This window comes from Oncorhynchus masou, chromosome 24, assembly GCF_036934945.1.
Source record: "Oncorhynchus masou masou isolate Uvic2021 chromosome 24, UVic_Omas_1.1, whole genome shotgun sequence".
NCBI classification, from domain to species: domain Eukaryota; kingdom Metazoa; phylum Chordata; class Actinopteri; order Salmoniformes; family Salmonidae; genus Oncorhynchus; species Oncorhynchus masou.
In genome coordinates this window covers 107,599,623-107,627,002 of record NC_088235.1, presented here as the reverse complement: position 1 = coordinate 107,627,002, position 27,380 = coordinate 107,599,623, and the positions used below count along the sequence as shown (strand labels likewise).

At 46.2% G+C, this 27,380-nt stretch overlaps 1 protein-coding gene across 1 annotated transcript; it reads left to right on the top strand.

The window, feature by feature from the left end:
* Positions 1-628: 628 nt before the first annotated feature.
* On the top strand, positions 629-27,287 carry aspm (assembly factor for spindle microtubules). Its single transcript, XM_064936015.1, has 30 exons — positions 629-1,067; positions 1,322-1,465; positions 1,625-3,098; positions 4,585-4,680; positions 4,811-4,906; positions 7,353-7,499; positions 8,213-8,452; positions 8,616-8,683; positions 8,784-8,925; positions 9,098-9,228; positions 9,378-9,553; positions 9,673-9,818; positions 11,101-11,186; positions 11,309-11,521; positions 11,914-12,118; positions 12,226-12,374; positions 12,562-12,690; positions 12,833-13,027; positions 13,262-17,833; positions 17,964-18,113; positions 18,213-18,313; positions 18,483-18,642; positions 18,750-18,959; positions 19,170-19,319; positions 19,493-19,684; positions 19,869-20,061; positions 23,207-23,361; positions 23,564-23,740; positions 26,177-26,349; positions 26,601-27,287. The coding sequence occupies exons 1-30, from the start codon at positions 774-776 to the stop codon at positions 26,701-26,703; spliced, it is 10,467 nt and encodes a 3,488-aa protein (XP_064792087.1). The 5' UTR covers positions 629-773; the 3' UTR covers positions 26,704-27,287.
* The last annotated feature ends 93 nt before the right edge of the window (positions 27,288-27,380 follow it).

The window sequence follows — 27,380 nt, the reverse complement described above, 5'->3', positions numbered from 1 at the left end:
AGAATGCTGTCTTCCACTGCTGCTCTTTCAGGCTTCTCTTATCGCCAACTGAGAGCCTGAACACTGTAGACCTAATTCAAAAAAGTACAGATGTTGCCTACAACACACACAACTCAATCAAACACAAATCAAGTACCAGTCAATGCAATTTCATTTACATGATTTTGTGCAACATTTGTTCCACTGGTTAACTTTTGAATTGGACAACAGAAGGCCAAACGTAGGACCTACTATATGGTTCAAATTATTTTCGCCAACAAGCATTGCATCACGTATCAACATTTATTGACTAATTTAGTAGGCTATGTGGAAGACATAGCCACACCTGAATGTTGTCTTAAGTGACAAGAATAAACTTTCTGAACCGTGAACACAAAGCCACTGTAGGTTACAACGTCTAGCTAAGAACTACAAATTATAATATCAACGTCGCCCCCTTCCTGAGTGGCATCTGATGACTGTAGTGCGCTTCTCGGAGAAGGCGCGGCTTATGGCAGTTTAAACATTTTGAGGATCTCTGATTGGCCATTCATTGTTTACCCCACAGCGATTGGAACATAAAGCGGCCAACCTACGATATGATTGGCTAACAAAGTAAATCGAAATTCAAACTGAACGTAACCATTAACAGAGAAACGTGTTTTCAGTCAGTTAACGTTTGTTCGCCATAGAGAAGAGCAAGGAAAATAACTACGTTAATTAGCTAGATATTTTTTTTTTTTTTAGATGGTTCGGTGACTAACTTGCGTTGATTTCTACAGATAAGTTTGGAAATGGCTCAGTTATCAGCGAGGGGAGGTTTCCTGGATTTTAGTCCCATCAAGAAAGAAGCTTCACCTGCTGTTTCTTATGGCAATAAAGAAAACAATAGCTCGCATTCAGTTTTGAGTTTAATTCAGTTTTCAAGGGCTCCGTTTGTAACATTTGGAAATGTAAAGTTGGGATCTTCCAAATCATCAGTTCTTTGCATTGAGAATCCCGTTGAAGATGCAAACATAGAGGTGGTAATTGATAAGATTGCATCGACGAAAGGCTTTTCCGTGGATCAAACCCGATTTACAATTCCGGTAAGGGACATTATAGCTAGCTAACATGTGTTCAAATATAATACTATAACTAGTTAGATAACTTAACGTTAGATGGCAACGAGTTGAGCTCGTTGGCATGGCATTCACCAAGTTAACGTTTTGTTTGCTGTCAGATGTAACGTAAGTTAGCTAGCCAGCCAACAGTTGTCACATTTGTTTGAAGTCCTATCTAGCTAGCCATACATTTTACCAGTAGCTCGCTAACGTTATTTCCCCTGTCGTTTGTTTCCCAGCCTGAGGAGCGTGTCAATTTGACAATAACTTGGACACCGATCGAGGAAGGTGGTATCCGAGAGCTGATCACTTTCATTGCCAATGGGGTGGTCAAACACCAAGCCATTTTGCTCGGTAGAGCAGACGCACCCAAAAGAAGAAAGGTAACTTTATATATATATATAAGATGTTGCTACGCATACTAATTCACACTAATCAACATGTAGCGTAATAAATCCAATTTCATTTGAACTATTTCAAAGCCTCAAATGCTCTATACATAACTACAAACCACTTCATGTTATTTTATTCCTTTGTTACAGAAGAGTCTGTGGGACTCAATCAAAAGCAAGAAGGCATTTGACCTATCAGACCCTCCAAGGGGGAAGAAAAACTCAGTGTCTTCCCTGAAGATGGCAGCCAACAAGACCTTCCATGTGTCCCGGACACCACAGTACAGACGGGAGAAGGTTCGCAGCCCTCTTGCCTCACTCAACAAAAAAGCCTGCACACCTGTCGAAGGGCAGAAGTTTAAGCAGGATGTGTTGGGTCAGTTGAGTTTTGACAATGTCCAAAAGAACTCGCCTGTCGTCATTCTAGTCCCTGCTGCAAAGCTAATTGATTCCTCTGATGCAGCAGCCAGCTACAGTTGCCCAGTAGGCACACCTGAGTGCAGAGACCTCACCAGACTACTGAACACGACTGTGTCCCCTGTCGGCACACCAGAGAGGTTTCAAAAGCTGATGCCCCATATTCAGTCTATACAGAGCCCAGCCCGTGTGATTGATGACACTGTTGCGGACATAAGCCATACAGTGTTGGCTGGAACACCAGTGTTGTCTGTGAGAGATGCACTGGCCTTGATTGAGTCAGATCTAACTCATGTGGTTGGTGCAAGCCCTCCAAATGCGTGCTCTAGCTTTGATTTCTCCCACTCCTTTGAGTCAGCAAATGGAGTGAAGAATTGTGGCCCTGTCAAATCTGTGATTGACATCAAAGCCCTGTCTGAAAGCCCCATCAAGTCAGACCCTGCACAGCCTAGACTAACCTTCTTCATCAAACCAAAACGTGTTACTGACAAGGAGGGTAGAGTAGAGGTTGGAGAAGTTGTTCCTCAATCCAAAAAGGTTACTTTCACCTCCACCACAGTCATCAAAAGCAAACCAGTTCCTGTCCAGCTACACAGTCCTGGGGTGAGAATCAAAACCTCCAGGCGCCGTCTCCTGGAGAAAACACTGGAGCTGTCTGGGGACAGTGGCCCTTCAGAGTCAAGCCTGGGTACTACAGTTACCCCTGGTCTCCCTGTCATAGACTCTGATGCAAATCATGATTCTCCATTAACTATCTCCCCACGGGAGGCCAGGCTGCAGGCGCTGGAGTCAGTTTCCTGTAGGCCAGTTTGTTTGGATGCTATCCCTGCTCCAGTCAACCTCTCCCTCAGCTCTCCTCTGCCTATGAACCCCTCCACTGGTGGCCCCCAGCACCTTGGCCTGGATGATTCCATTCTGGGAGCCACTCAGCTCCACACAGCACCGATAGTGGAATCTCTACCTGACAGGGCAGGCGTGTTTCCTGTTTACAACCAGAGCCAGTTTGACATGAGGGTGGTGCGGAGCAAAAAGAGGAAGAGCGACGAGTTTCTGAGGGATGGGGGGGAGAAAGTGGAGGATGCTGCGGAGAAAACCATGTTCCATGTGAAAAAGAGTAGGGTGTCAACAGTGGTGAAGGGACCCAACAGACCAGTTCAGCAGAAGGGGTTCAGTGCCTCCTCTCACAGGCAGCAGTCAAAAATATCAGGTGAGTTGGTTTTTGAAATGTCCTCTGTATTCTCTGTAAATTGAATTGTGCACATTGACCTCTGTGGTGCAGCAAGGCTAGGGGGGTGAACTCCAGTTGAGCACTGTTAAACAGGGTGGCAGCATTCTATTGGACTACTGTGGAGGAGCAGGGCCAAGCCTAGAAAGCATGAGGAATTCTGACAAGGGGAAGAAGCTGCAGTTGAGCACTGTTCCCTTAAAGTTGGTGTGGCCGCTCTCCTAATTGACTGCCTTAAAAGCATTCTCTAGAGCAGTGGTTCCCAAACTTTTTATAGTCCCATACTCCAAACATTCAACCTCCACGCGTATACCCTCTAGCACCAGGGTGTTTTTTTGCCATCATTGTAAGCCTGCCACACACACTATATGATACGTTTATTAAACATAAGAATGAGTGAGTTTTTGTCACAACCCGGCTTGTGGGAAGTGACAAAGAGCTCTTTTTGGACCAGGTCACTAATAATAATAGTCAATCGTTTTGCTCTCCGTTTAACCATCTTGCATATAAAACCTTATTTGTTCATTGAGAATGGTGATTAACTCACCATATTGGTTAATGAGAATGGTGTGTTTGAAAGGATGCACATAACTCTGCAATGTTGTATTGGAGAGAGTCTCAGTCTTAAATAATTTTCCACACCGTCTGTTCATTCAAGTTAGGGCCGAGAATACACTCACATAGGTACATGGTTGCAAAGGACATCAGTGTCTTAACAGTGCGATTTGCCAAGGCAAGAAACCCTGAGCGCAGACCGATCCAGAAATTTGGCAGTGGCTTCTGATTTTAAATGGCATTTTCACAAAACTGCTTGTTGAAATTTCAATGAGGTTCAGATAAGTGGACTGGAGGCAGGGCATGAACGGGATAACAAATCCAGTTTTGGGAAAGTACCTGTGTAATTGTACTCAACTTAATGTGATTGCATGTTAATTATTTGTCTTGGCTGCCTCTATTTGATGTTATTTTGCTGAACACTAGATTATTAGAATGTGTTTTTAACAGTGAAATGAGGCTACACAGGTGAGAAACTCACCCAAATGTGTAGCCCCGTTGGAAAATATAATCGTTTACATTTTGAAAAATGTGAGTCACATTTTTATTTTGTGTACCTGTGACGGAATTGCGCGTACCCCTGGGGTTTGGAATACCTGGTCTAGAGCGCACGTCCTGTCAAGTTTGGCTAGGACTGATTTTATGATTTGCAGCATTTTAGCTTTTGGCTAGTCTTGTTGACTTCATGCTTTTAGTGTTCTAAGTTTAAAGTCTGGCCCTGTAGAGCTCTGGAAGATCCAGAATTCTATTTTCCTTTTGTTAATTAAAGCCTCTGTTTGCACTGTGCTCCTGTCTGAGTCACTGCCTATGCCCCACCTCCAATACCTTGCATGGGGTTACACACTGTCACGACATGCCTATTGCTTTGAATATTTTAAATGTTGTCATCTGTGTGTGTGTGCTTGTTTTTCAGCTTCTGTGCGTATTAGTTCTGCCTCATCCATGAAGGCTCCAAAGTCTGTGTCCCCTGCCCAAGCAAAGCAGTCAGCTCCAAAACCTGGCCCGCAAGGTATAAAAAGCTTGTCCTACAATGTGGAAAACAAGACGGTACACTGTAGATGTGTTGTATTGGTAAATTAGTAGGCCATTTTCTATGTGGAAGAGTTTTGCATGTCTTTGTTTTCTACTCTTGATCATAGGTGCACAGAAATCATTTGGTGGCTCATCTGTAAAAACTGCAAAAATTGTAGCTGTGGCCCAGTCCAAGCTCTCCTTCACCAAGCCTGGTCAAACAGGTAACCTAGACCTTTTGATGCATGCATGCATACACTAACTAACTACATGGCCAAAAGTATCCCTTCAAATTAGCGGTTTTGGCTATTTCAGCCACACCCGTTGATGAAAGGTGTAAAAAATCAGCCAAACAGCCATGCATTGTCTGTAGAATGGCCTTAGGAGCTCAGTGACTTTCAACATGGCACCGTCATAGGATGCCACCTATCCAAGTTAGTCAAGGTTCTGCCCTGCTAGAGCTGCCATGGTCAACTGTAAGTTTTGTTATTGTAAAGTGGAAATGTCTAGGAGCAACATCGGCTCAGCCGTGAAGTGGTAGGCCACACAAGTTTACAGAACGGGACCGCCGAAGCGGGTAGCGAGTAAAAATCGTCTGACCTCGGTTGCAACACTCACTACACTACAAACTTACTCTGGAAGCAACGTCAGCACAAGAACTGTTGGCTGAGAGCTTCATGAAATGGGTTTCTATGGCTGAGCAGCCGCACAATCCTAAAATCACCATGTGCAATGCCAAGCGTGGGTTGGAGTGGTATAAGGCTTGCCACCGTTGGCAAGGAGTTTTCTGGACTGATGAATTGAGCTTCACCATCTTTTATTTATTTTATTTCACCTTTATTTAACCAGGTAGGCTAGTTGAGAACAAGTTCTCATTTACAACTGCGACCTGGCCAAGATAAAGCATAGCAGTGTGAACAGACAACACAGAGTTACACATGGAGTAAACAATTAACAAGTCAATAACACAGTAGAAAAAAAGGGGAGTCTATATACAATGTGTGCAAAAGGCATGAGGAGGTAGGCGAATAATTACAATATTGCAGATTAACACTGGATTGATAAATGATCATGTACAGTTAGAGATATTGGTGTGCAAAGGAGCAGAAAAGTAAATAAATAAAAACTGTGGGGATGAGGTAGGTGAAAATGGGTGGGCTATTTACCAATAGATTATGTACAGCTGCAGCGATCGGTTAGCTGCTCAGATAGCTGATGTTTGAAGTTGGTGAGGGAGATAAAGGTCTCCAACTTCAGCGATTTTTGCAATTCGTTCCAGTCACAGGCAGCAGAGTACTGGAACGAAAGGTGGCCGAATGAGGTGTTGGCTTTAGGGATGATCAGTGAGATACACCTGCTGGAGCGCGTGCTACGGATGGGTGTTGACCAGTGAACTGAGATAAGGCGGAGCTTTACCTAGCATGGCTTTGTAGACGACCTGGAGCCAGTGGGTCTTGCGACGAATATCTTGTGAGGGCCAGCCGACTAGAGCATACATGTCGCAGTGGTGGGTAGTATAAGGCGCTTTAGTGACAAAACGGATGGCACTGTGATAAACTGCATCCAGTTTGCTGAGAAGAGTGTTGGAAGCAATTTTGTAGATGACATCGCCGAAGTCGAGGATCGGTAGGATAGTCAGTTTTACTAGGGTAAGCTTGGCAGCGTGAGTGAAGGAGGCTTTGTTACGGAATAGAAAGCCGACTCTTGATTTGATTTTCGATTGGAGATGTTTGATATGGGTCTGGAAGGAGAGTTTGCAGTCTAGCCAGACACCTAGGTACTTATAGGTGTCCAAGATTCATATAGAATTCATATATACTTATAGATTCAAGGTCGGAACCATCCAGTGTGGTGATGCTAGTCGGGCATGCGGGTGCAGGCAGCGATCGGTTGAAAAGCATGCATTTGGTTTTACTAGCGTTTAAGAGCAGTTGGAGGCCACGGAAGGAGTGTTGTATGGCATTGAAGCTCGTTTGGAGGTTAGATAGCATCTGGCAGTCAGACAGACTAATCTGGGTTTGGCGGATGCCAGGAGAGCATTACCTACATCAATGCAGTATGGTGGAGGAGGAATAATGGTCTGGGGTTGTTTTTCCGTGGTTCAGGTCTCTTGGTTCCAGTGAAGGGAAATCTTAACGCTCCAGCATGCAATGCCATTCTAGATGATTCTGTGCTTCCAACTTTGTGGCAACAGTTTGGGAAAGACCCTTTACTGTTTTTAGTATGGCAATGTCCCCGTTCACAAAGCGAGGTCCGTACAGAGATGGTGTGGAAGAACTTGACTGGTCTGCACAGAGCCCTGACCTCAACCCCATCGAACACCTTTGGGATGAATTGGAACGCCAACTGTGAGCCAGGCCTAATCGCCCAGCATCTGTGCACAACCTCACTGATGCTCTTGTGGCTGAATGGAAGTTAAGTCCCCTTTGGCAATTTTCTTCTAGAAAAGCAGAGGCTGTTCTAGCAGCAAAGGTGGGACCAACTCCATATTAATACCTGTGATTTTTGGAATAAGATGTTCGATCAGGTGTCCACATACTTTAGGCATTGTGTGTGTGTAGATAGATTTTTTTATTTTATATATATTTATAAAATCTCAATCAATCTCTGGCTCACTCTCTAATCTACTGTTGTGTGCTATCACTTACGGAACATACTTGTCACTTGCAGCCATACCAAGACACCCGATGCCGTTCGCTGCGAAGAACATGTTCTATGATGAGCGCTGGATAGAGAAACAGGAGACTGGGTTTACCTGGTGGATCAACTACGTCCTCACCCCTGATGACTTCAAGGTCAACACGGAGGTCACCAAAGGTAATGTTCACCTGGCTAGAGCAAGACGGGGATGTACTGTTAGTTCAGATACTCACCCTGACGTGTTGTCTTGGTGTGCTAGAGCTCTCACAAGGGACCACTGTTCTTATTCACTGACTGGACCTGCTATAGAGACCACAAGCGCTATGATGGCTTCCTGTAGACCAGTCAGCCACACCGGCCATGATGGCTTCCTATTTGAAACCCTGTTACCCATGGGCATTTGTGGCATGATAGTCAACTGATGGCATGATGTTGAATTTTTATATAGTGGTTCTAATTCGTAGATAAGATAACAATTTAGTATATTTGAAGGTAGGCCTTTATACATCCACAGGTAGACCTCCAATTGACTCAAATGATGCAAATTAGCCTATCAGAATCTTCTATAGCCAACATAATTTTCTTGAATTTTCCAAGCTGTTTAAAGGCACAGTCAACTTGGTGTATGTAAACTTCTGACCCACTGGAATTGTGATATAGTGAATTATAAGTGAACTCATCTCTCTAAACAATTGTTGGGAAAATGACTTGTCATGCACAAAGTAGATGTCCTAACCGACTTGCCAAAACTATAGTTGGTTAACAAGATATTTGTGGAGTGGTTGAAAAACAAGCTTTAATGACTCTGACCTAAGAGTATGTAAACTTCCGGCTTCAACTGGATATAGAATTCCATTGCTTCGTATCTCACCATCTCTTTTGACGTGTAGTGAATGCCGTATCCCTGGCGATGGGCGGTAATGACAAATTTGCCGTCAACAAGGCTCCCACCAAAGAGGAGATGTCGTTTAGTACTTACACTGCCAGGCGGCGGCTCAACCGGCTGCGTCGCTCCGCCTGCCAGCTCTTCACCTCCGAGCCCATGGTCAAAGCCATCCAGAGGCTGGAGTTGGAGGTGGAGGCCAGAAGGTTACTGGTACGCAAGGATCGGCATCTTTGGAAGGACATCGGTATGTATGCACAATGGCCTTAGACATATGTAACGTAGTCTGATTCATATGGATGTGTGTTAAAACTCGAGTTCAATTAAAAGTTATGTCCTTTCTAAGTAGTAGTAGTCAAAGGTTCAGGTCCAAAAGCCTGTAAAGTTGTTTTGTTCTTGTTTTTTTTTAGGGGAACGCCAAAAGGTTCTCAACTGGCTTCTATCGTACAATCCTCTTTGGTTACGGATTGGACTTGAGGTAGTCAGTCAGATAATGGCTTTATTTGTTTCATTTTTTTTTTTTTTTCTATATGTCTGTTGTCCATGTTGAAGTCTCCTGAAATGCAACCTGTTTTCAGACTATTTACGGGGAGATGATCTCACTGGAGAGCAACAGTGACGTCATGGGCTTAGCCATGTTCATTCTGAAACGTCTGCTGTGGAACCCTGACATCGCTGTGGAGTTCAGACATGCCAAAGTACCCAACCTCTACAAAGATGGTAACTCATTGCTCCTGTCTTCATTATGCTCAGCTTTTTTGTTGCTATTTTCAGTGATTAAATTTTTTGTTTTTTATTTATTTATTTACTTATTTATTTATTTTGAATGGAAGATTCTATGAAGTGGATTATATTAGTTGGTCATTGATTGTTATTGTTCTCTGTTGTGCAGGCCACGAGGGGGCGCTGTCTCGTTTCACTCTGAAGAAGCTTCTCCTCCTGGTGTGTTTCCTGGATAAAGCCAAACAGTCCAGGATGATCGAACATGACCCCTGTCTGTTCTGTATGGATGCAGAATTCAAGGTAAGGTGACACCAACTCCCATGGCCACTAATTATGTAATCTGTCTGACAGGCATTAACAGAGTTTGACTCTGTAATTGTTTTCATTCCTTTGCAGCCCTACCCCTGTGGTACCTCCCATTGATCTCTTGGTTGTTTTATATTCTCCAGACTACCAAGGACCTGCTGCTGGCGTTCTCCAGGGACTTCCTAAGTGGGGAGGGGATCCTCCCCCGTCACCTGGGTTACATGGGCCTACCGGTCTCCCACATCCAGACGCCTCTGGACGAGTTCAACTTCGCTGTCAAGAATCTGTCCGTTGATCTAAAGTGTGGAATCCGTCTAGTGTAAGACATTATCACACCCGTCCTTTTGGTGTCATTGTTGGGGTGGAAAGAAAACCTGCACAAAGTGTTGGCTCTCCAAGTTACGGGTTGGTGACTATTAGCGTATGTTTTTCTGTCAGGCGTGTGATGGAGCTGTTCATCCAGGACTGGAGCCTGTCCCGTAAGCTGAGGATGCCCGCAATCAGTCGTCTGCAGAAGGTCCACAACGTTGACATAGCCCTGCAGGTGCTCCGAGCCAGAGGGGTTGACCTCAAGGATGAGCATGGTAAATTTACTTTTGTTTTTTTCTCTACTATTCTTTGGATTTGACAAATTCTGAATGAATAATAACACTCTGCTAGTTAGACAGTGAGGTGTCCCATCGATATGACCTACTAAGAGTGAATGGGATAATTTTGGTTAAAGTCAGTCTCGTCTAAAACAGATTTACAAGATGGGGGGGGGGGGGGATGGAACGTCACGGGATGAAGTGTACCGTAAGTTTTTCTTGGGTTAATTTTAATTCTGCTGAAAGCACCCAAGTTATCATCAATTCAGAGCACAGCTGCATGTGACCAGATCGTGATGGTCAATTTGGTTTGACATTAGATACCCCTATTTACATTTAAGTCATTTAGCAGACGCTGGGGCTAGTTACTGACCCTCACTAAATGACAATGTACTTGGGACATTAGCTCCAAATTTCAATGACTTTAACTTCAAACCAATTATAAATTGTAGAAATTCATGTACAAATATTGAAGGCTAAAAGATGTGCAACATGAAAATATTGTTTCGTTGACATTGTGTAATTTATTGACGCTCCCTAACGACCCCCAGAGATGTGCTGTCCAAAGTTGAACCAACTTTGCGACGTTTGCACATCAGCCAGGTGAAGCTAATTGGCTAAATAATTTGTTTTAACATTTCCCATCTGCGGACACACACGACACCCATATCAAACCACACGCTGAACAAACTTGTTTTAATTCCGTCGTGGCCGCTAACGTTTCTTAATGAACCAAATCTAAAACTAGGCCAAATCAGGAAGTGCAGGGCCTCCCTAGTGCCGCAGCGGCCTCAGGCACTACATTACAGTGATTGAGGCATCGCTACAGATCCCGGGCTGTGTCGCAGTTGCCCGTGACCAGGAGACCTATGAGGCGCCGTACAATTGGCCCAGCGTCGTCCGGGTTAAGGGACAGTTTGGCCTTGCCGAGATGTCCTTATCCCATTGTGGTCTAGCAACTCCTGTGGCGTGCCAGGCGCATACACGCTGACATGGTCGGCAGTTGTACAGTCTCTCCTCTGACACATTGGTGCGGCTGGCTTCCGGGTTAAGCGAGCAGTGTGTCAAGGAGCAGTGTGTCAAGAAGCAGTGCGTCTTGGCTTGGTCGTGTTTCGAAGGACGCATGGCTCTCAACCTTCGCCTCTCCAGAGTCAGTACGTGAGTTGCAGCGATGGGACAAGACCGTAACTACCAGTTTGGATTTCACGGAAAAGGGGTAAAAATGTAAAAAATCAGGAAGTGCAGTCGCCTTTTAACTAATTGCCATTATGTCTTCCAGATGCTGTCATTGACTCCAGAGATATTGTGGATGGACACAGGGAGAAGACACTGAGCCTGCTGTGGAAGATCATTTTTGCCTTCCAGGTACGTTTCATCATCTTTTGATAAGCGTCTCCTCTGCTTCATCCACTCCCATTACAATAACACACTTTCTCCCACATTCATCTATGTTTTCATGAATCGACTCCCCCTCCCCTTCTGTCCAGGTGGAGGTTCTTCTGGACGAGGACCAGCTGAGAGAAGAGATCAGTTTCCTCAAACACACCTGGACCACCAAACAGAGGCTGGCCTCCCTGAGGGCCGACAAAGGTGTGCTGCAGAAGACTGCCAAGCCGAGACCCCCATTCAAGCACAGAAGCTCAAAGATCACTCTACTCATGGAATGGGTCAATGCTGTCTGCCAGTTCTACCACTTGAAGGTGAGTTTGTTGCTGACCTGTTTAAAAAAAAAAATGCCTCTCTTTTTAAGAAAATGCAGGCGTAGTCAATGTTGGGGTGGCAGGTAGCCTAGTGGTTAGAATGTTGGGCCATTAATTCAAAGGTTGCTAGATCAAATCCCCGAGCTGACAAGGTACAAATCTGTCGTTCTGCCCCTGAGCAAGGTAGTTAACCCACTGTTCCTAGACCGTCATTGAAAATAAGAATTTGTTCTTAACTGACTTGCGTAGTTAAATAAAAAAAAATCAGGTAATGGTTCTGTCTTATCTAGAGTGGATGTGATTTTATAAAATGTAACTTTTTTTTTAACCAACTTAATACTACACATACAGCATTTTCTGGTCATCCATTTTGAATTCTTTTCTCTTTCCAGGCAGAGAACTTCACGGTGTCGTTCTCAGATGGTCGTATCCTCTGCTACCTGATCCACCACTACCACCCCAGCCACCTACCGGCAGGCAGCGTCAGCCACAACACCACCCAAACTGTGGAGTGCTCCCAGAGAGGACGAGTTGAACTCAACAGCTCCTCCAGCGACTCGGACATCTCCTTTGACACCTGGCCCACCACACAAAATGGTATTTCTTCCCCAATGCATCCATTTAATGAGGTAGTTAAAAAGTTTTTATTGCATCATAAGAAAATTGACAGGTTAAATGATTTTTGATTCTGTTATTGTTCATAGGCCTTGTGTTGCCAACGATGGAGTTCAAAGAGCTTCTGGAGAATGAGAAGAATAACTTCAGGCTGGTCAACACTGCAGTGTCTGACTTGGGAGGGGTTCCTGCCATGATGAACCCTGCTGACATGTCAAACACTATCCCAAATGAAAAGGTGGGAGGGGCTTTATGACCTTCCAAGGCTGGACTGTGTGCATTTCTTTTCTCAGGGAAAACTAGGGAACTTTGATTAATTTCAATACATTCTTGTAATTGTCAGTGCCTTTTTATTTGTATTTTTAACAAGAATGCTGAATCTCAAGTGTTTCCAGATTAATTTGATCTGTGTTTCTCTGTTCCAGGTTGTGACATGTTACCTGTCCTTCCTGTGTGCCCGTCTCCTGGACCTGCGGAATGAGACGCGTGCTGCCAGGATCATCCAAGGAGCTTGGAGAAAGTACCGCCTGAAGAAGGATCTGAAGCTTTACCAGGTTAGTCTATATTACGTCTCAAAGACACAAACACTAGTCCTAACAGTCTTACTCTTTTTAATGATTGTCTGTTTGGTGCAGATGACTTCTCTTGTACATGGAGAAACTTCTCACATCTCACCTATCCTCTCATCTGGTATAGGAAAGGACTGTAGCAGCGGGGAAGATCCAGGTGCTGGTCAGGCAGTTTCTCCGGAGACGTAGAGCTGTCTGTCAGACCGCTGCAGCCGTCCGAATCCAGGCTGCATGGAGGGGCTACTCAGTGCGGAACTCCCTGACACTGAGGAGAAAGGCTCTACTCTGGGCTCTCCAGGTTGCTGCTGCTACCACCATCCAAGTACGTTATTTTTATAGAATTTCATATGGGCTGTTGTCCCTACCTACCCACCCACCCATCATGCTCATACTTAGTAACCTGCTCACCATTATTAGTTATAGCTATACTACATGCATGAGGTATAGTATGTAAAGTCATCTCTGCCAGTTTGCATCACTGTGGAAAGATCTTGAACAGTATTGATAACTCAAAACCGGTTAGCAGTTATCTAAGCACATTTCACTTGTCATACAGGCACAATGGAAGAAGTATATTACCTTGAAAAACTACCAGCGCGTGAGATTGCATGTTGTTAAAGTTCAAGCTCTCTGGCGGATGAAGATGGCAGTCACTACCTACAGAAGGACACAGTGGGCTGCAACAGTAATTCAGGAGCATGTTAGGGCCTCGGCTCTGGCAAGGGAAGAGCGTGAATGTTACTGCTCGCTGAGATCAGCAGCTATCAAAATCCAGAGAAAATATCGGCGACGCAAGACTCTGAGACTGCAGAGGGAGAACCGTGCTGCCACAGTGATACAAACTGCATTTAAGAAATGGCACAGTGACAAAATGGCCCGAAGGACCGCAGCTGCCCTGAAGATTCAGTCTTGCTACAGAATGCACAGGTGCCTAAAACAGTACATGGGCACCCAGCGGAGTGCCACCCTCATTCAAGCTTGGTGTAGAGGTCGTGCACAGAGACGCAACTTTGAGACACTGAAACTGCAGCATCACTCTGCCACTGTCATCCAAAGTGCTTTTAGGGCAAGGACGGTCAGAAAACAGATGGCGACGATGAGACAATCCTCAGTCGTTATTCAGCGTTGGTTCAGGGCCTCTGTACAAAGAGATGCAGGGAGGCGACAATTCCTGAAAATGAGATGTGCTGCTGTTACCATACAGTCCGCTTATCGTGGACATATGGCTCGGAGACTAATGCAACAACAGAATCAGGCAGCCACAGTCATCCAGACAACTTTCATTAAGTTTGTGGCCAGACGAAAATTCTTGTCCTTGAAAAAATCTGCGATTGTTGTCCAACAGCGATTTAGAGCCAAGCTAGTAGGGGAGAAATCAAGGAAAGAATATATGGCCCTCCAATATTCTGCATTGAGAATACAAGCTATCTGGAGAGGTAGGGCAGAGAGGAAGAGGCTTGAAAAACTGCAAAAATGCGCCACACTCATTCAGTCTTCCTACCGTAGACATGTATTGCAGTCACACTTCAGGTCAAGAAAGGAGGCTGCTTGGACCATCCAAAGCCAGTACAGAGCTTATAGGGCAGGGAAAACAATTAGAACTGATTATCTCCTGGTCAAGAAAGCTGCTGTTACTGTACAAGCCAGGTTCCGTGGCATGAGAGTTAGGCAAGAGCTGAGGCAAAAACACCAGGCCGCTACTGTCCTTCAGTCAGTAGTGAGAGTTATTCTCTGTAGAAGACGATATGTGTTACTGCAACGTGCCGCTGTAGTCCTCCAGTGTCGGTACCGGGCTCTTGTAGCAAGCAGAACACAGCGAGCGCAGTACAGCCAGCTGAAATTGGCTACAATAAAGCTACAGTCTGCTTACCGGGGATCCAGCGTCCGAAGAGACCTAAGGACGAAGCACCAAGCTGCTACGGTCATCCAAGCTCAGTTAAGGATGCACAAAGTGCGTCAGGCCTACCTTGCCACAAAGGTGGCGGCCATCATTGTACAGCAGCATTACAGGGCCAGTCGGCTCCGAGATCTACAGATGCAGTGGTACACCTCAGTGAAGTCTGCTGCAGTTGTGATTCAGGCAGTGTATCGCGGTCACAGAGCAAGAATGGAGGTTGCTAGGATGCACCACTCAGCCATGATCATTCAGAGGAGGTTCCTCACTTTCAGGGACAGGAAACGCTTCCTTGCGGTCAAAACTGCTGTTCTACTATGTCAACAGAGATGCAGGGATGTTGCCATGGTAAGAAAAGACCAGAGGGACTATCTGTTGAAGCTTAGGGCAGCCACTGCTCTGCAAGCAGCTTTCAGAGGGATGAAGGTCCGGAAGCAGTTGCAGACTGAATGCAGAGCGGCCTTACTCATTCAATCTCACGTCCGGAAACACCTGCAGAGGGCGCACTATAAGAGGCTTCAGTGGGCTGTGAACACAGTGCAGGCTCGTTACAGAGCCAACAAGAAGATGGTTGAAGACAGGAAAGCACTGTGCATAAAGAGGAGTGCTGTTGTCGTGTTACAGGCTGCCTTCCGGGGCATGCGATCAAGACGGAGCACTGGAGAGATGCACAAGGCCGCCAGTGTTCTCCAGAGAAGTTACAGGGCGCACTGCGAACGCCGACAGTACCTCTCCTTGAGATCATCTGTCCTTGCCATTCAACAAAAATATCGTGCCGCTGTTGCAGTGAAACAGCAGATGCATCACTACCAACGAATGCGCAGTGGTGCAATCCTGCTCCAAGCAGCATACAGAGGCCAGAGAGCCAGAAAGGAGATCAGGCTTCAACATCAAGCTGCCACCACGATCCAGGCTGGCTTCAGAAAGCACAGAGAGGAAGTCAAGTTCCAGGCCATGAGGTTTGCTGCCACCATCATCCAGAGATACTTCAGATGTTACATTCAAATGAAACAAGACCGAGACCAGTTCTTGACACTGAAGGATTCGGCCATAGTCCTTCAGGCAGCTTTCAGAGGGCGTTGCGTGCGCCATGATGTTGCTAAGATGAAGAGAGCTGCCACCACGATCCAGGCCAACTTCAGGATGCACAAGGATCAGGTCAAGTTCCAGGCCATGAGATTGTCTGCTGTCATCATTCAGAGGTACTACAGATCTCACATTCAAAGGAAACAAGACCGAGACAGATTCATGAAGATCAGAGAGTCTGTCATAGTCCTTCAGGCAGCTTTCAGAGCATATCACATTCGACAAGATGCTGCTAAAATGCACAGAGCTGCTTCTGTGATTCAGGCCAACTTCAGGATGCACAAGGAGCAGGTCAAGTTCCAGGCCATGAGATTGTCTGCTGTCATCATTCAGAGGTACTACAGATCTCACATTCAAAGGAAACAAGACCGAGACAGATTCATGAAGATCAGAGAGTCTGCCATTGTCCTTCAGGCAGCTTTCAGAGAAATGACGACACGGAAGCAGTTGCAGACTGAATGCAGAGCGGCCTTACTCATTCAATCTCACGTCCGGAAACACCTGCAGAGGGCGCACTATAAGAGGCTTCAGTGGGCTGTGAACACAGTGCAGGCTCGTTACAGAGCCAACAAGAAGATGATTGAAGACAGGAAAGCACTGTGCATAAAGAGGAGTGCTGTTGTCGTGTTACAGGCTGCCTTCCGGGGCATGCGATCAAGACGGAGCACTGGAGAGATGCACAAGGCCGCCAGTGTTCTCCAGAGAAGTTACAGGGCGCACTGCGAACGCCGACAGTACCTCTCCTTGAGGTCCTCTGTCCTTGCCATTCAACAAAAATATCGTGCCGCTGTTGCAGTGAAACAGCAGATGCATCGCTACCAACGAATGCGCAGTGGCGCAATCCTGCTCCAAGCAGCATACAGAGGCCAGAGAGCCAGAAAGGAGATCAGGCTTCAACATCACGCTGCCACCACGATCCAGGCTGGCTTCAGAAAGCACAGAGAGGAAGTCAAGTTCCAGGCCATGAGGTTTGCTGCCACCATCATCCAGAGATACTTCAGATGTTACATTCAAATGAAACAAGACCAGGACCAGTTCTTGACACTGAAGGATTCGGCCATAGTCCTTCAGGCAGCTTTCAGAGGGCGTTGCGTGCGCCATGATGTTGCTAAGATGAAGAGAGCTGCTTCTGTGATTCAGGCCTACTTCAGGATGCACAAGGAGCAGGTCAAGTTCCAAGCCATGAGATTGTCTGCTGTCATCATTCAGAGGTACTACAGATCTCACATTCAAAGGAAACAAGACCGAGACCAGTTCTTGACACTGAAGGATTCGGCCATAGTCCTTCAGGCAGCTTTCAGAGGGTATCGCGTTCGACAAGACGTTGCTAAGATGTGTAGAGCTGCTACTGTGATCCAGGCCAACTTCAGGATGCACAAGGAGCAGTCTGCTTATAGGAGGCAGCATTGGGCAGCCAGTGTTCTTCAGCAAAGATTCAGAGCTCAGAGACTGAGGAACTCTCAGTTGGAGAACTACCATCAGATGAGAAATGCTGTGATAAACCTTCAGGCCTTGTATAGAGGAAAACGGGCAATGGAGCTGGCTAAACGGATGATGGCAGCCAGGAAGGTTCAGTCATTTCTGAGAATGAGCATCAGACGACAATGCTTCTTGAAGGAAAAAGCTGCTGCTCTGTTGATCCAGTCTGCCTTCAGAAGACACCAGGCCAGGACACGGTACAACGAAACACAAGCCTCTGCAGTCACGATCCAAAGATGGTACAGATCATGCAACGTCCTCAGACGACAAAGGGACGACTACTTGGCCATCAGAGAAGCTGCTATGAAGCTTCAGTCAGCCATCCGTGGAACCCTGGCAAGAAGGCTGGCCAGACGCAAACGTGCGGCTGTCAAGATCCAGTCCGTGATACGCATGTCCATCCAACGGAGAAGTTATCTGACCCTGCGATCCAGCACGGTAAAGCTGCAGTCTCACTGCAGGGCTTGGGTGGCGAGGAGGAGATTCCTGAGGCGCCGGACAGCGGCCGCTACTCTCCAAAAGCACTACAGAGGCCGGCAGGCCCAGAGAGAGCAGCGATCCCTGTACCTAAAGACCCTGACCAGTGTCAAAATGCTGCAGGCCAGAGTGCGTGGACACATCCAACTCAAGAGGTACCAGAATCTCAAGAGAAGTGCAGTCACAATTCAGGTCTGTACCAAAGTATTATTTTCTCTGTGGTCTGATGTAAACATTCTTTGAATTTATTAACAATACCTTAACAAAATGCCAAAATTAGACCGTAAATGCAGTTGAACAAAATGACTGTTTTTCCATTCAGGCATTTTACCGTGGAATGGTGGAGAGGCGACAGTTTCAGCATCAAAGGGCATCTGCTGCTATAATACAGGAACGTTTCAGGGCCCATCTCCTCTGCCAAAGAGAGAGGGCAAAATACTTGGAAATTAAGAAGTCTGCTGTTCTTATTCAAGTTAGTAATCAATCGACTCCTACTGCTAAAAATATTCCGTACTGAGATTAATCAATGTAATTTTATTGATCATGGTCGAATGTTATGTTTGGATTGCAGGCAGTGTTCCGTGGTGATCTTGCCAGACAGAGTGCCAAGAAACGTCAGGCGGCTGTCGCCACAGTCCACCGGTGTATGCAGACCAGGCATCTACGCAACAGGTAATAATACAACTTCTCTTTTTTAGTTGCTTGAGCATCAGAAATGGTTTGTCCTGACCACTTAATTTGTCCTGACTAGGGTCCTGTCGACTTGTTTTGGATGTGCCTGCCTTAACCTCGAGAAAGTGGGCCTCGGTCAAATGAAGTGCTTGGTTTTGTCTCCCTCCAGGTTCCTAGTGATCCAGTGTAGTGTGAGGGTCATTCAGTGCAGATGGAGGGAGACCTTGAAAGCCAGAGAAGAGCGTCACAACTTCCTGGTCCTGAAAGCTGCCGCTGTTACAATCGAAGCGTCATGGAGAGGCCATGCGACCAGGAATCGCCTGCATAAGGTAAGACTATTACACCCCTGGATCCAACCAGGTTCATCTTTCTTTTGATGGCCAACTCTGATGATAGAGGTTCAGTCTGGATGACTCAACCTCCCCTCCCCCTCCAGGAGCAGCGGGCTGCGGTGCTGGTCCAGTCGTCCTTCCGGGGATGGGTCCAGAAATGGGCGTTCCAGAGACAAAGAGAGGCTGCCCTGGTCCTACAGAGGAGAGTCCGAGCTATGCAGCAGGCTGAAGCAGAGAGGGTCAAATACACACGTTTGAAACAGGCTACCATCACTGTCCAGGCTCACTGCAGAGGCTGGATTGCCAGGAGACAGGTAATAGAACTTACTTTGTAACCTGATCTAGGGATAGTGAAGCCTACGATAAATCATTAGTGTTACTTTTAGGATGGGTGAAATCAACTGACCCAGAATCAGTACTAAATGCTGAGATTATTACAAAGCCAACTGTCACTTCTCTTCTATAGTTGTCTCAGAAAACACGAGATCGAAACACCATCGTTTGTTTTGTCCTCTGTCTTGTAGTTGAGAGAAGCGGCGTCTGCGGAGAGGAGGGTGCGTTTCTGCGCGGCTGTGTACCACCACCTCTGTGCTGTGAGGATCCAGAGAGCTCTGAGGTCACACTGGGCTCTGCGGTCTGCCAAGAGACAGATCACCTCTGTCATTTTTATACAGGTACAACGTCATCCCTTTCTAACTATTGGAACCCCCCCCCCCCCAAACTGTATGTTATCACCAATATGAGTTGAGAGTAAAGATCAGTTCTCCTGCTGGAGGGTGATCATTATGAATGAGCAGTTGTGTTTAAGGACAGTAAACATGTCTCTCTGCCATTTTGTTCCTGCCAGAGGTGGCTGAGAGCACGGATCCAGAGGCGGCGATACCTGGAGGACAGGAGGAGGGTGGTCGTGGCCCAGAGGGCAGCCAGGAGTTGGTTAGCTCGCCGTCGTCGCGCCGCCTCCACCATCCAGCACGCCGCCAGGACCTTCCTCCTCCGTAGGCGGGAACAGAGGGTTCAGCAGGGCATCATCAAGGCACAGGTACTGTACTGAGCCAGAGTCTGTTCAATACATTCAATAGGGAATTAAGTTACAAGTCAGTACAGCATCCTTGCTTTGTTGTCATTAGGGGGGAAAAATGACTGATTTTCTTTCATTCTCTCCCTGCTTCTCTCCCTTTACTCTCTCTTCACCACCCCTGGGTCTTACCCCTCTCTCTGTTTAGGCGTTGTGGCGAGGCCACCAGTCCAGAAAGCTCCATGACAATCGAAAAGTGGTGTCCATGAGGCATCGTCTGCGGAAGGTGTCTGAGGAGGTACGAGAGGAGGACCGGCTGTGCAACAAGACGTCCTGGGCCATCGAATATCTCCTCAAATACAAGCACTTCTCCTATATATTGGAGGCTCTGAAGAATCTGGGTGAGACCGCGCTCATCCCACTTTTCTGAAGCAACAATAGTCCTGAAATAACCATTACATGGAAATGTGTAACATATCTTTACTGATATTAAATAAATACAGTAGGGAAAAATAGTTGTTTGGGTTAAATTATAGGTGAGCTATGTACAGGTGCAGTAATCTGTGAGCTGCTCTGACAGTTGGTGCTTAAAGCTAGTGAGGGAGATAAGTGTTTCCAGTTTCAGAGATCTTTGTAGTTTGTTCCAGTCATTGGCAGTAGAGAACTGGAAGGAGAGGCGGCCAAAGAAAGAATTGGTTTTGGGGGTGACTAGAGAGATATACCTGCTGGAGCGCGTGCTACAGGTGGGAGATGCTTATGGGGACCAGCGAGCTGAGATAAGGGGGGCCTTCACCTAGCAGGGTCTTGTAGATGACATGGAGCCAGTGGGTTTGGCGACGAGTATGAAGCGAGGGCCAGCCAACGAGAGCGTACAGGTCGCAATGGTGGGTAGTATATGGGGCTTTGGTGACAAATCGGATTGCACTGTGATAGACTGCATCCAATTTATTGAGTAGGGTATTGGAGGCTATTTTGTAAATGACATTGCCAAAGTCGAGGATTGGTAGGATGGTCGGTTTTACAAGGGTATGTTTGGCAGCATGAGTGAAGGATGCTTTGTTGCGAAATAGGAAGCCAATTCTAGATTTAACTTTGGATTGGAGATATTTGATATGGGTCTGGAAGGAGAGTTTACAGTCTAACCAGGCACCTAAGTATTTGTAGTTGTCCACGTATTCTACGTCAGAGCCGTCCAGAGTAGTGATGTTGGGCAGGTGCAGGTAGCGATCAGTTGAAGAGCATGCATTTAGTTTTACTTGTATTTAAGAGCAATTGGAGGCCACGGAAGGAGAATTGTATGGCATTGAAGCTTGCCTGGAGGGTTGTTAAGACCGTGTCCAAAGAAGGGCCAGAAGTATACAGAATGGTCTCGTCTGCTTGAAGGTGGATCAGAGACTCACCAGCAGGAGCGACCTCGTTGATGTATACAGAGAAGAGTCGGTCCAAGAATTGAACCCTGTGGCACCCCCATAGAGACTGCCAGAGGTCCGGACAGCAGACCCTTCGATTTGACACACTGAACTCTATCAGAGAAGTAGTTGGTGAACCAGGCGAGGCAATCATTTGAGAAACCAAGGCTGTCGAGTCTGCCGATGAGGATGAGGTGATTGACAGAGTCGAAAGCCTTGGCCAGATCAATGAATACGGCTGCACAGTAATGTTTCTTATCGATGGCGGTTAAGATATCGTTTAGGACCTTGAGTGTGGCTGAGGTGCACCCACGACCAGCTCTGAAACCAGATTGCATAGCAGAGAAGGTATGGTGAGATTCGAAATGGTCGGTAATCTGTTTGTTGACTTGGCTTTCGAAGACCTTAGAAAGGCATGGTAGGATAGATATAGGTCTGTAGCAGTTTGGCTCAAGAGTGTCCCCCCCCTTTGAAGAGGGGGATGACCGCAGCTGCTTTCCAATCTTTGGGAATCTCAGACGACACGAGAGGTTGAACAGGCTAATAATAGGGGTGGCAACAGTTTCGGCAGATCATTTTAGAAAGGGTCCAAATTGTCTAGCCCGGTTGATTTGTAGGGGTCCAGATTTTGCAGCTCTTTCAGAACATCAGCTGAACGGATTTGGGAGAAGGAGAAATGGGGAAGGCTTGGGCAAGTTGCTGTGGGGGGTGCAGTGCTGTTGACCGGGGTAGGAGTAGCCAGTTGGAAAGCATGGCCAGCCGTAGAAAAATGCTTATTGAAATTCTCAATTATGGTGGATTTATCAGTGGTGACAGTGTTTCCTATCTTCAGTGCAGTGAGCAGCTGGGAGGAGGTGTTCTTATTCTCCATGGACTTTACAGTGTCCCAGAAATTTGAGTTTTTGTTGCAGGAAGCAAATTTCTGCTTGAAAAAGCTAGCCTTGGCTTTTCTAACTGCCTGTGTATAATGGTTTCTAGCTTCCCTGAAAAGTTGCATATCACGGGGGCTGTTCGATGCTAATGCAGAACGCCATAGGATGTTTTTGTGTTGGTTAAAGGCAGTCAGGTCTGGGGAGAACCAAGGGCTATATCTGTTCCTGGTTCTAAATTTCTTGAATGGGGCATGTTTATTTAAGATGGTTAGGAAGGCATTTTAAAAAATAAAAAATATCCAGGCATCCTCTACTGACGTGATGAGATCAATATCCTTCCAGGATACCCCGGCCAGGTCGTTTAGAAAGGCCTGCTCGCTGAAGTGTTTCAGGGAGCGTTTGACTGAGTGGAGGTCGTTTGACCGCTGACCCATTACGGATGCAGGCAGTGATCGCTGAGATCTTGGTTGAAGACAGCAGCGGTGTATTTTGAGGGCAAGTTGGTTAGGATGATATCTATGAGGGTGCCCGTGTTTAAGGCTGTGGGGAGGTACCTGGTAGGTTCATTGATAATTTGTGTGAGATTGAGGGCATCAAGTTTAGATTGTAGGATGGCTGGGGTGTTAAGCATGTTCCAGTTTAGGTCGCCTCGCAGAACAAGCTCTGAAGATAGATGGGGGGCAATCAGTTCACATATGGTGTCCAGAGCTTAGCTGGGGGCAGAGGGTGGTCTATAGCAGGTGGCAACGGTGAGAGACTTGTTTTTAGAGGTGGATTTTTAAAAGTAGAAGTTAAAATTGTTTGGGTACAGACCTGGATAGTAGGACAGAACTCTGCAGGCTGTCTTTGCAGTAGATTGCAACACCGCCCCCTTTGGCAGTTCTATCTTGTCTGAAAATGTTGTAGTTTGGGATTAAAATTTCTGAATTTTTGGTGGTCTTCCTAAGCCAGGATTCAGACACAGCAAAAACATCCGGTTTGGCAGAGTGTGCTAAAGCAGTGAATAGAACAAACTTAGGGAGGAGGCTTCTGTTGTTAACATGCATAAAACCAAGGCTATTACTGTTACAGAATTCGTCAAAAGAGAACCGGGTTGAGCTAGTTGACAGCATGTCAGAGCTTAACGGCTGTTGGTAGAGAAGTACACACGATGGTACTATTGGGGTTTTGACATTAACCATGTTAGGGAGACTGGTTGGCTAACAGGAAGTGTGTGTCGGGGGGTGGCATTGACTGGTTGGCTAACAGGAAGTTTGTGTATGCAGAGACCGCCACAAGGCTGTCCCCAGAGTGCTGTGAGCGTCTGGTGACGAGCGGCGCCACGCTGGTCATCTTCACGCTGATCCGCAGCTGCAACCGGAGTGTCCCCTCTATGGAAGTCATTACCTACGCCATCCAGGTGCTCCTCAACCTCTCCAAGGTGGGTCCTCCCTAACACCCCTTGTTGTGCACAGGCCTATATGGATGCCTTTGAGTAGATTCTGCCCAGATGAAACTAACTTTCCGTATAATTTTTACTTTGTGAAACAAAATGTTTGTTTAATTGTGAATATTCTCGGCCTTTGCTGCAGCCCTCCTTGCTCAATAGACTAACGCTGCATGTTTCTTTCGCTCTTCAACAGTATGACAGGACAATCGAGGCGGTTTATGCGGTGGAGAACTCTGTGGACACACTGCTGGACCTGCTCCAGATATACAGGGAGAAGGCTGGAGACAAGGTGGCCGACAAAGGAGGCAGCATCTTCACCAAGGCCTGCTTCCTCCTGATCATCCTGCTGCAGGACCAGTACAGGGCTCTGGTATGGCACTGCTGCTGCTTCTATTGCTGCTTCTATTGCTGCTTCTATTGCTGCTTCTATTGCTGCTTCTATTGCTGCTTCTATTGCTGCTTCTATTGCTGCTTCTATTGCTGCTTCTATTGCTGCTTCTATTGCTACTTCTATTGCTACTTTTATTGTTATCGCTGCTGCTGCTAGTGTTGTAAAAATACTTTAAAGTACTAAAGTTGTTTTTGGGGGGGTCATCTGCACTTTACTATTTAATATTTTTTGACAACTTTTACTTATCTACATTCCTAAAGAAAATGATCCCTGTCACCCAAAAGTGCATTTTGAATGCTTAACAGGACAGGGAAATTGTCTAATTCACACACTTATCAAGAGAACATCCCTACTGCCTCTGATCTGGTGGACTCACTAAACACACATGCTCCATTTGTAAATTGTTGGTGTGCCCTTGACTATCTGTAAATTTGGAGGAAAAAAAACAATGTTGTACCGTTTGGATTGCCTAATAGAAATAATTAGAAATGTTTTACTTTTGATACTCAAGTATCTTTTTGCAATTACATTTACTTTTTATAGTTTTTACTCAAGTAGTATTTTATTGGGTGACTTTCACTTGAGTGATTTTCTATTAAGGTATATTTGTACTTTTACTCTGACAAATGGGCTATTTTCCACTGCTACTACAACCTGCGGCGGCTACTGCTTCTGTCTGACTGGTTTGTGTTGTTCACAACGCGACATGTCTGACTGGTTGGTTGGTGTTGTTCACAACGCGACATGTCTGACTGGTTGGTTGGTGTTGTTCACAACGCGACATGGCTGACTGGTTGGTTTGTGGTGTTCACAACGCAACATGGCTGACTGGTTGGTTTGTGGTGTTCACAACGCAACATGGCTGACTGGTTGGTTTGTGGTGTTCACAACGCAACATGGCTGACTGGTTGGTTTGTGGTGTTCACAACGCAACATGGCTGACTGGTTGGTTTGTGGTGTTCACAACGCAACATGGCTGACTGGTTGGTTTGTGGTGTTCACAACGCAACATGGCTGACTGGTTGGTTTGTGGTGTTCACAACGCAACATGGCTGACTGGTTGGTTTGTGGTGTTCACAACGCAACATGGCTGACTGGTTTGTGTTGTTCACAACGCAACATGGCTGACTGGTTTGTGGTGTCCACAACGCAACATGTCTGACTGGTTTGTGTTGTTCACAACGCAACATGTCTGACTGGTTTGTGGTGTCCACAACGCAACATGTCTGACTGGTTTGTGGTGTCCACAACGCAACATGGCTGACTGGTTGGTTTGTGTTGTCCACAACGCAACATGGCTGACTGGTTGGTTTGTGTTGTCCACAACGCAACATGGCTGACTGGTTGGTTTGTGTTGTCCACAACGCAACATGGCTGACTGGTTGGTTTGTGTTGTCCACAACGCAACATGGCTGACTGGTTGGTTTGTGTTGTCCACAACGCAACATGGCTGACTGGTTGGTTTGTGTTGTCCACAACGCAACATGGCTGACTGGTTGGTTTGTGTTGTCCACAACGCAACATGGCTGACTGGTTGGTTTGTGTTGTCCACAACGCAACATGGCTGACTGGTTGGTTTGTGTTGTCCACAACGCAACATGGCTGACTGGTTGGTTTGTGTTGTCCACAACGCAACATGGCTGACTGGTTGGTTTGTGTTGTCCACAACGCAACATGGCTGACTGGTTGGTTTGTGTTGTCCACAACGCAACATGGCTGACTGGTTGGTTTGTGTTGTCCACAACGCAACATGGCTGACTGGTTGGTTTGTGTTGTCCACAACGCAACATGGCTGACTGGTTGGTTTGTGTTGTCCACAACGCAACATGGCTGACTGGTTGGTTTGTGTTGTCCACAACGCAACATGGCTGACTGGTTGGTTTGTGTTGTCCACAACGCAACATGGCTGACTGGTTGGTTTGTGTTGTCCACAACGCAACATGGCTGACTGGTTGGTTTGTGTTGTCCACAACGCAACATGGCTGACTGGTTGGTTTGTGTTGTCCACAACGCAACATGGCTGACTGGTTGGTTTGTGTTGTCCACAACGCAACATGGCTGACTGGTTGGTTTGTGTTGTCCACAACGCAACATGGCTGACTGGTTGGTTTGTGTTGTCCACAACGCAACATGGCTGACTGGTTGGTTTGTGTTGTCCACAACGCAACATGGCTGACTGGTTGGTTTGTGGTGTCCACAACGCAACATGGCTGACTGGTTGGTTTGTGGTGTCCACAACGCAACATGGCTGACTGGTTGGTTTGTGGTGTTCACAACGCAACATGGCTGACTGGTTGGTTTGTGGTGTTCACAACGCAACATGGCTGACTGGTTGGTTTGTGGTGTTCACAACGCAACATGGCTGACTGGTTGGTTTGTGGTGTTCACAACGCAACATGTCTGACTGGTCTTCAGGAAGTGAGGAAGCTTTCCAAGGCAGTTGACCGGCTCCGCAGCATCTACCGCCTCACTGCACGCAAACACAAGATGGATGCCGAGAGGACCGTGGTCAAGCAGAAGATGGGGGCATCCATAAATGGAAGCTTCATCGTCCCAGCAACCCCCCGCAAATCCAAGCCAGTGCCCAAGTGAGTACGCTGGTCCCAGTACCATGGAACAAATGGGATAGTCCCAAAAGTGCAAACTGCCCACCCTGCATGTCTGTCAAGCTAAATCAAACGCATCAAGTATCTAGGTAACTGCTTAGGACTTAGAAAAGTTGCCCGAAACAATCTTTGGCAATAATGCAGATGCTACTTGAACCAAGTATGACTATGATGTACTCATACTATTTCTTCAGTAAACCTTCACAGATTTTAATGAGTTATTTTCTTCTCAGATTCTCCCCTGACTGGGTTCTCAGAAAGGACAAACTGCAAGACATAGTTGACCCTCTGCGAGCTGTACAGATGGTGGCTGACGTCTTCTCTATTGTGCTTTAAATATACTTCATGAAATATTTTCTTTAGCTTTTTTCATAGACATTTGTTTTGTATAATTGTTTATTAAATGATACGCATATGATAATTGCATTTTAACGTTTATTTTAAATGTACTCTACGTTGACTTCTTTCTTTTTTTTAGCTTGTTAATGTTTTGATTCTATCTAGAAGAAGCTCCATGAGTTGTCTGAACTTTATTTGATTCAACAAGAAGACATGATGCAAGGTGTATACACTGATGGTTGGTGGCCACATGGTGGAAGCATTTAACCTGTAGGTTAATGGATTGAATAAGGGTGAATTAAAAACATGTAGACCTATTACTATTATCCCATGTTAATGATCTAAAAACCTCTGTGGGAGAAAGACACTAGAAGTCTCCTGACAACGGTGAGTAACGTGGCGTGTGAACTGTCTAGATAGGTGTGTGAAGTATCTGGTAATTGAAAGATGTGATTTAGATCTAATTTGCACATGCCAAACAGAAAATATACCGGGGCGATTCTTGAATCCATTCTGTAAATATTTACTTTGACTGCCTACTGCTGTAAATAAAACATCTGATTTCACCTGAAAGTGCCTTGTGCCGTGACCACTTCCTGCCGTTAGATGCTAATTCCCCCTACCGTTGTTGTTTCTGATCATGACTAGTATAACACTGTTCCCCTAATAACAGA

Coding starts and splice junctions, on each gene's coding strand:
- aspm (XM_064936015.1), top strand. CDS start 774: ATGGCTCAGTTATCAGCGAGGGGAGGTTTCCTGGATTTTAGTCCCATC. Junction 18,960..19,169: donor GCTGGATTGCCAGGAGACAG/GTAATAGAACTT, acceptor TCTGTCTTGTAG/TTGAGAGAAGCGGCGTCTGC. Junction 19,320..19,492: donor CCTCTGTCATTTTTATACAG/GTACAACGTCAT, acceptor TGTTCCTGCCAG/AGGTGGCTGAGAGCACGGAT.